The 9,102-nt window shown below is 44.0% G+C and overlaps 1 protein-coding gene and 1 long non-coding RNA gene across 2 annotated transcripts; both read left to right on the top strand.

Annotated features, from left to right (window-relative positions):
- The first annotated feature begins 316 nt into the window (after positions 1–316).
- LOC137779494 (uncharacterized) lies at positions 317–1,093 on the top strand. Its single transcript, XR_011077063.1, has 3 exons — positions 317–393; positions 493–586; positions 684–1,093. It is a non-coding gene; the product is annotated as an uncharacterized lncRNA (long non-coding RNA).
- A 606-nt stretch (positions 1,094–1,699) lies between these two features.
- On the top strand, positions 1,700–7,654 carry tmem41ab (transmembrane protein 41ab). Its single transcript, XM_068567274.1, has 5 exons — positions 1,700–2,185; positions 5,206–5,356; positions 5,467–5,628; positions 6,380–6,518; positions 6,606–7,654. Exons 1-5 carry the CDS (start codon positions 2,031–2,033, stop codon positions 6,806–6,808), a joined length of 810 nt encoding a protein of 269 aa, XP_068423375.1. The 5' UTR covers positions 1,700–2,030; the 3' UTR covers positions 6,809–7,654.
- Positions 7,655–9,102: the final 1,448 nt, after the last annotated feature.

Raw genomic sequence — 9,102 nt, 5'->3', positions numbered from 1 at the left:
TCTTATAAGAAAAACTAGATCCATCCTAACTTCCTCGGCCTCTCATCACAACCCCACCTCGCTCATGAAACCCGATCCACACCTGAGCGTCCGTGCTTTGACCTCCAGGTCGTAGTTTCAGATGCAACGTGCTGTGGCGCGTCTGCCAGCCAATCAGCTCCGCCCAGCGAAGACGTGGCTTCCTTCACGCTTTGTGCTTTTGAAAAACACAAAAAAAACAAAGAGAGAAGAGAGAAGTATTTTTGGAATCTCTCCTTTCAACAAACTGAAGCGGGCGGATAGTTGAGATGCTTCAGAGGCAGCGAGACCGGTTGTTCTGGTATAAAAGTCACGACAAGAGACGCCGCACACAGCAACCTGCTGAGGACCCGCTGACAGCTGAAGCGCTGAGAGGTGAGTTACGACTTCAAATGTCTCTTCCACCTCTCGCTGACCGTCAGAGAGCGTCGTTCACTCGACTCATGAAATGAGGATTTGCTCTCTTTCTGGCAGAAGATGAAAGCTCAGATTCTGTTCCTGCTCCTGGTTCTGGCGGTCGGGCTTCAGACGACGACGCCGACAACCGAAACCCACAAGGGCCGTCTCGGTACGGACGGGTGTTTTATAAAGTCCTACGAACCTCAAACGCGTCTCGTTGGATTCCGTCCTGACAAACAGTTGTGTTTTATTTTTAAATCTTACAGTTGTTGAAGAGGAAGTGGCCATGGCGGAGATTATGGGACACAGTGGGACCGACTCGGGGCCAGAACCCACAACGAAGCCTCAGAGGTGAAGCCTCAGAGGTCAAGAGAGGTCATGAGAGGTCATGAGAGGTCGGGAAGAGTCACAAGAATGTGACTGGTCGAGGTTCCTCTTCCTCCGGTTAATTAAACTCATTCACTGCACTTTCTTTTGCACAATGTTACACACGTTCAGGGTGCTGCACTTTAAATGCAAACTCTACTTATTGTGTAAAACAACTTGTTGTTGAATTGTTCTCGTCATTATTTTCCTTATTCTCTTCTAACAACTGTTTTTCCTGTCTTTATTTAGAGGTTGATTATTGTTTGTTTGATCGTGTCAACCCTCAAGGAGTAAAAGGAGATGATCTGAAGTGTTCTCAATCTCAATGCTTTCAATCAGAGTTTAAATCTGTGTACAGGTGTGAGACATTGTTATAGTTACAATAAAGCTTACAAAGAACTATTCAAATAGTAAGTATAGGTATTGATATACTCCTCTAAGGAAATACTCAATTGATGTATTTACAGAACAAATAACAAAATGTAAAAAAACATATCAAAGAAATAATATTCATCTGTCAGAGTTTGTCATTTGCTCCATCACTGTTAGATTATTTAATAATATCACTGGAATATCACAGAAAATATATACATAACATATACATGAATACTAATAAATAGTAGTAGCAGTACTTGTGCCTGCATCATTTCAAGTGTTGATTGCAAAAAATAAATGTTATTTCTTATCTGATTTCTTATCCAGTAGTACTAGTAGTACAACTAGTAGTAAAAAGATAAATACATAGTAAAATACTAACTAAAGTATCCACAGGTTAATTTAAAACCTGTGTTATGTAATATAAATCATATTAAAGTCACATTACACGTCACTGATCTATAACCGTCACCACGTCGCCCTCTAGCGGCTCTCTGGTGTCACTGCAGCCTCAAACAAAGTTCAGTTAAATCAGTTAGAACCTGTTCAACATCCGGGTGCTGAGGGCGAAGAGCTGAACTCTTCATGTGGAGAGCGAAAACAAAGGTCGAAGAAGACAAAACGTGACGTTGAAGTGACACAACAAGTGTCTTTTCGCCCTCTTCGACATTAAGGAAGTTGTTGGTCCGCGGCGGTCACGTGACTCGTCTCCCGCGGCCAGCCAGAAATGTCAACCGTCATTTGCAGCCTGGCGCCCGGCGCGCGCCTCCCTCGCGTCCCCGCTGCGCTCGTGCTTTTTAGTTCCATGTTTCACTTTGTTTAGTGCTGCCCGCGGGTTTCACCGCCGGGAAAAGGTTCCGGCGCCGGGCGACATGCGCTCCTTCGCGGGGCTGGCCGCCCTGGTGGCGGCGGCGAGCGTCTTCCTCTACCTGCTGTCCACGCACCTGCCGCCGGGGCCCGCGCGCGGCCAGCCGGGGCCCGAGGGGCGCGAGGAGGGCGAGGAGGGCCACGAGCACCGGGAGTACAGGTATGAAAGTCTTTACAACATTACGACCTCAATGGTTTTATGTCATGTCTCAAAGTACAGGTGTAAAAAAAAGATGTTAATTATTTATTTATTTGATATTTTTCATTTTCAAAATATGCTTTTGGAATCAACAACTAACTAATAGTGAAAAATATGACACACACACACAAACACACTTGCACAGACACACACATGCACACACAGAGATACAAACACACGTACACACACACACAGACAAACGCACACAGACACACGAAGACACAAGCACACACTCGCACACAAACACCCATACACACACACACAAACACACAAACACATGTATATACACACACAAACACAGACACACACACACGAACAGCCAAACACACACACACAAACAAAACAATCATTAAAGTCCCGTTGCTACACCTACATTTAAATTAGCCTCCTTGAGCATCTCTAAAGTTATAATAAAGTAGTTAATACTTGTATTTCATTTTATTTGTAGTACTTTTAACCTTCATGCAAAGATTATACTTCATATCTAAAAAAAAATACTTGGATACAATCCAATAAATGTGTGTAGTCTGTGTGTAGAGTTGTGCTGGTCCTCCTGCTCGTGGCAATGTGGGGGTTTCTAAGGTGAACACCAGCTGGCTTGGCAACTAAATTGCCCAACATCCATGATTGTGCAACTCTGTAATGAATCAGTGACTGCTGATGATCGGTTTGGTCAACAGTGTTTACCTTCCTCTTCCCCAGTGCATGCTGGGACAGGATCCCAACGCCTTAAGGGATCAATAACCTCACCTGAAAACCGGTCAGGTCATCTGTGCCGTCATTAGTCGGCCATCTTTTTTTATTAATATCATGTTTTTTTCTCATATTGGTCTTCAGATCTGTTGCAGCAAATAAGACGAATAATCAAATGTGTTTTAAATTCACATCTCCACCCAGTACATATCGGACTGATCGCATTACTCCTCTGTGTGTGTGTGCGTGTGTGTGTGTGTGTGTGTGTGTGTGTGTGTGTGTGTGTGTGTGTGTGTGTGTGTGTGTGTGTGTGTGATATCTTGCAATGTGCAACAGCCAAGTGTGTGGTCGTCTTGGGATGATAGAATAACGCCGACCAAGACGCTCTGAAGCCAAGAGCGAGACCCATCTGTCTGTGTGTGTGTGTGTGTGTGTGTGTGTGTGTGTGTGTGTGTGTGTGTGTGTGTGTGTGTCATTACTGTGATATGACTCATATTATACTTATCAAGTCATTGATACGTGGCGTGATGCATGAGTCACGTCATCAGCATCGCGGTGCAGGAAAAGGCAGAAAATCCACTCGTTCTTATTTGATGCTTTCACCTGTATGACGGTAAAAGTTCACGATATTATAAAGAACACACATTTAAAAATATATTTTTAGTCTCATCCGTGGTCTCAGGTGGCCTCTTATGAGCTCTGATCTTAAGTTATTCCCATAGATTTCATATTGGATTCAACCTTTAACATCGAACAGCTGTTCTTCATCGCAGGATTTCTGACAGAAGTAATTCTCAGAGGAGTACTTCAAAACAAGAAGTAATGCATCAACACCACCGCTTTAAAGTTCGCTGCTCAACATTTAATCAAAGCAGCCTGTGGAGAATATAATCTGGCCCACAAGGGAACTCCATAATCCACCACGTTTGGAGGTCAGACGGCACTGAACATCACCACAAAACCACCAGCAGTGGAGAGCTCGACCTTCATATCGATGACCACGATGGACGCCGAAGATGAGGAACGGACACCTCGGATTAAATACATTTCAGTCAGCGCGTTCAATACTTTTTCCTTGTGTCATTCTATTACACTTAATTGAATTAGTTTGGTTGGATTACTCAGGTTGTTACCGACACCTGGTGGAAGTTTCACGTCAATATCTCCTTTACAAATATATTTACTCAGCAAAATGTTGTCGTGTTCAATGCTTATTACCCGCTGTGTGTTTAAATATGTATTTATATTTGCTCCTGTTGACGCATTTCCCTCCTTAAATACTTCAAGCGCACTATAACTCGGTTTCACGCGTCCGGGCGCTCGCGCATCATCGACCCGCTGACCAATGAGAGCGCAGGATGTTTGTCCGCTGACCAGTAGAAACCAGTAGAAACCAGTAGAAACCAGGAATGCTGCATGCCGGAGCAAGTGGGAGAGGAAGTCGGCATCTTGAGTTTCAACGGGGGATTTCAGTGTGTGTGTGTGTGCGTGTGTGTGTGTGTGTGTGTGTGTGTTCCCTCTACTCGAGTGTACAGGCGGCGGCACTATTTCTGTCCCTCAAATCAAATGTCTCCCGTTACCCGCTCACTTCTTCCTCCTAACGTGAGCTTTCCTCTTCTCGTTATGAAGTTATAAATGACCTCACGGCTCTCGACCCGCCCGTCACCTTCCTGTGAGAAAACTGTGGGTTTTTATATGAATCATAAATGTAGGACGTGTACCGGGTCCGGATACATTTAGCTTCACGTGAAACATCGGGAAGAAAAAAAACACAGAAATCACACTGGATCGAGTTGGACAACAGAGCAACTCACCAGCCGGCAATTTATCATTTAAAGCCGGATTATTTAACATAATGAGGAGAATGCTATGAATAATATATATATATATATATATATATATATATATATATATATATATATATATATATATATTCTCTTACATAGGTTTATTAATTGGTTGATAGTGGTGTGGTGATGGAGTTATTGGTTGAAGGAGTTATTGGTTGATGGAGTTATTGGTTGATGGGGTGATTGGTTGATGGGGTGATTGGTTGATGTGGTGATTGGTTGATGAAGTTAACTCCTCAATATTTATTCACACTATCAGACTCAAACATCCCACATTGTTCGAGTTATAACCAAAAGGCCTTCTGCCAGATGGAAGTCAGTGTTCGAGGGCTTCTTCTCTTCTGGAGTTGTGTTGAGAGAGGACGACGTGCTTCGAGTCTCTGAGTCTTTGAGTCTTTGAGTCTTGTGGCCGTGGTTGTGTGTGTTTTCCCCGTCCAGGCTGAAGTTCCCGTCGGACCTGGACGAGCTGCGGGAGCTCGCGGAAATGCTGAAGTTCTACAAACGAGAACACCACAACTACGTCCTGCTGCTGTTCTGCAGCGCCTACCTCTACAAGCAGTCCTTCGCCATACCGGGCTCCTCCTTTCTGGTACCGAACACGCCGGACAGTTGTTCAGGCAACGCACACATGCACCAAAAAATGTCTTCTAGGTTTAAGTGCCGATGAGTGACGCTCAATGCACTCCGATCCTCCCTCAGAACGTGCTAGCCGGGGCGATATTCGGGCCCTGGGAGGGTCTGGTGCTGGCCTGCCTGCTCACCACCGTCGGCTCCACCTTCTGCTTCCTGCTCTCCTCCGCGTTTGGGAAGCAGCAGGTGGTGCAGCGCTTCCCGCAGAAGGTGGCGCTGCTGCAGAGGAAGGTAGGCGACGCAGAGCCAGCTAACGAAAGCCAGCTAACGAAAGCCACCTAACGGAAGCCAGCTAACGGAAAAAAAGCTAATGGAAACCAGATAACGTAAGCCAGCTAACGGAAGCCAGCTAACGGAAGCCTGCTAACGTAAGCTCGCCGCGTTAACGTGCTTTGCAGCATGTTTGCACGTTTCCTGTCAACCATTTCATGAAATGTGGAAGTGAATGCAAACGTTTCATGAAGACTATTTATTCTTTTCTCTTTCATCTGCTTAACTCTGCGACTTGTTATATATTAATATATATATATTTATAATTTTTTTATAAAAAAAAGTTTTTGTCTCTAGGAGCAAATTTAATTTTATATATATATATACATATATATATATATATATATATATATATATATATATATGTGTGTATATATACATATATATATATATATTATATATATTAAATTAAATTTGCTACTGAAGGGCAAAAACTTTTTTTTTAATAAAAAAAAATTATATATATATATTATATATATATAATATATTATATATATAATATATATATAATATATATATATTATATATATATATAATTATAATTATATAATATTTTTTTTTATATATTTCTTTTCATTTGAAGGTTTGATTGTAAAAAAAACCCAGCAAAGGCAAAAAAATAAGAATTATATATTATTTCTTCCCACTCGTTAGTTCTTCCCTTTTCTCTCCATCTTCTCCTCCTTCTCTCCGCCTCTTTTCCCTCCGTCAGGTGGAGGAAAACCGCAGCAGTTTGTTCTTCTTCCTCCTCTTCCTCCGTTTCTTCCCCATGACTCCCAACTGGTTCCTCAACATCACCTGTCCCGTCCTCAACATCCCCATGCACATTTTCTTCTTCTCTGTGTTAATAGGTGAGACTCCACACACACACACACACACACACTAAATAAAACACACACACTGATGCCCTCAGCTGCTTCCTCCTCCTCCTCCACCAGGTTTGATCCCCTACAACTTCATCTGCGTCCGCACCGGCTCCATCCTCTCTGAGATCTCCTCCCTGGACGACGTCTTCTCCTGGGGGACGCTGGCTCAGCTCCTGGCCATCGCCCTCGCGGCGCTGCTGCCCGGGGCGCTGATCAAGCGCTACGGCAAAGCTCACCTCCACGGCCTGGACGGGAACGGACCCGACCGGGGCTGACGGCGAGGCCGAGCGGGTCCGGGAAGGAGACGGCGGTGACTCCGGGACAAATAACAGAGATGGAGGAATCGGCGGCGTGGGCGTTGGGAGTCCTGAAAACTCTCGCGAGACCTTTTTGTCCACTTTTGGGCCTCGTGGTTTCTGTGAGGTCGCCGCAAACGGCTCATCACGCTAACAGTCCGGGAATGTCCTTAAAGCTCTCGTTGCTTTAAGGCCTCACGGTGTTACACACAGTTAACGTTTTAGGGAAAATTCATTTTTTGGGGGGATTTAAATTGAAATATTTGAGAATTCTACAATCACTCCGTCTCGACTTGAGGTCTTAAAAATGGCCGCCGTTCTGTCGGGTTGCCTCCTGCCAGTCGTGCAATGCTCCGGTTTGGTCCTTTATCTGTTCACACACACACACACACACCTACATCTACACACACACACGTCTTAATGTAGCCGTGGCTTCAGGACACATCGGGTGTGATTTGAAAACACTGACATGCTGTCGTCTGGCTCCACTTTGAGATTAGCCACTTTAAATCTGCTGCCGGTTGGAATTGTACCATTTATTTATTTTTTTAATCCATATTTTGCAGGGCAGAGTGTTTATAGATAAAGTCTTAAACTGTAGCTTCTTATTTAAAACAAAACGCAGAGGGTCAGTCTCTAAAAGAAGTCCTTGACCTCTATTATTTATTCATTGTGATCTTTTGTTAAATGTATTTGTTGTATTTTGTCGTGAGGTTCAAGGTTTTTACAGTTCTGGAGTCGAGTCACGTTTTTTTTTTCAAACAGTGACAATCGTGTCGTGAATGTCAAAAACAAATAAAACAAATGTAAGTTTGTTTATTTTCATTTTGATAATAAGCAAAGTTGATTTGCATGTGGAAACACAGCTGATGTGAAATGATGCAACACAAGTTTGTGGATGTTTATGGACGTAATCACCTGAGAGACACTTTTTATTACAACTCAAGACGGTTATTGTTCTTCTTTATGGTCGTCATCGGTGAGTTGTCTGGATTCTGACGTCGTTTCCTTGTCGTCTGGACTGCAGCTGCTCCGGTGGTTCGATCTTGAAACGGTTGCGATGGTGAGAATCCTGAGAACTGCAGCTTCCATACTCGTGTTTTTGAACCATAAATAGCGATCAAGTGTACAATGAACAAATTGTACGAGGGCGAGCGGAACACGAGCGGGTTTAAAGGGCCGAGAAAAACATTTTAAAAAGCGTTTGAATCAAACATCGTGTGCGTTACACAACCTGAAACGTCTTGCAGTCGTCAATCAGAATAAATCATAATTGCTTCTGTTGTGACAAAGAGACAAAGTTTTTAGTTTTCTTGGATGCAAACGGTTGTTTATTCGTGACCACACACTCAAAACATCCAGTAACACAAAACCTGTACCAACAACACGCTGGTCATAAAAACTTGGTTCTTTTTTTACACACACACACACACACACACACCTTCACACACACACACACACACCTTCACATTGGCGTAGGCAGGCACTCGACTCAGTAAACACAGTAAAGGACCTGATGTGATTTGCATGAACTTTAAACGCGGCGGACATCGATGCACCGAACCAACAAAAACACACAAAACCAGAAACGGAATATTATTATTATTTTTTTTTTAGACTTCATGCTTCAGGAGAAAAAGGTCAGGGGTCAACCTGGGGTCAAAGTTCACTGAAAGAGCGTTCAGTACGACTTGTGTCCGTCTGATCGCTAAAGATAACGGCGCTCTCGCTGATACACAAGCGGCCATTTTGTTGTCAGTTTATTTAGGATCAGTCCCCCTAAAAGATTTCATGTCCTGGTCCAAAGTGCCAGATTTGTTTTAAAAAGGCTCCGCCCCCATTTAAATATTTGGCCCACAAATCGCTCCAAAACATCGCGTTTCAACACAATTAAACAAAAACGCAAAAAAGATCACAAAACGCCGTCCGCAGCTTCGTCACAACACAAAATATCCAGCGAGTTGCATAATTAAAGAACAAAACGACGACGCGTGAAGAGAGGACGTGCGGACGTTCAGTCAGTGCAAAAAGGTTTCAGTGCTGAGGAAGAGGAAGAGGAAGATGCTGCTGCTCGGAGTCATGCGAGTCGTCCTCGTGGACCAGAGAGGGCGAAGGACGTGCAACGTGTCGAACACGACGACGTGAAGGGGGAGGGGCCGAGCAGCGGACGGACGCCGCCGGTTGGCTGTCGGGGCGAGCGGCGCTGCGAGCTCATTGGCCGAGAGCTCGCCGGCGAAACATAAATAATACGATACCCGAGGACGAGGAAGATA

The sequence above is a fragment of the Clinocottus analis genome, unplaced genomic scaffold (assembly GCF_023055335.1).
Source record: "Clinocottus analis isolate CAN_PGR_092001 unplaced genomic scaffold, fCliAna1.0.p SCAF_8, whole genome shotgun sequence".
In the NCBI taxonomy this organism is placed as follows: Eukaryota; Metazoa; Chordata; class Actinopteri; order Perciformes; family Cottidae; genus Clinocottus; species Clinocottus analis.
This window is presented reverse-complemented; position numbering and strand designations above follow the sequence as displayed.

Coding starts and splice junctions, on each gene's coding strand:
- tmem41ab (XM_068567274.1), top strand. CDS start 2,031: ATGCGCTCCTTCGCGGGGCTGGCCGCCCTGGTGGCGGCGGCGAGCGTC. Junction 2,186..5,205: donor CACGAGCACCGGGAGTACAG/GTATGAAAGTCT, acceptor TTCCCCGTCCAG/GCTGAAGTTCCCGTCGGACC. Junction 5,629..6,379: donor TGGCGCTGCTGCAGAGGAAG/GTAGGCGACGCA, acceptor TCCCTCCGTCAG/GTGGAGGAAAACCGCAGCAG.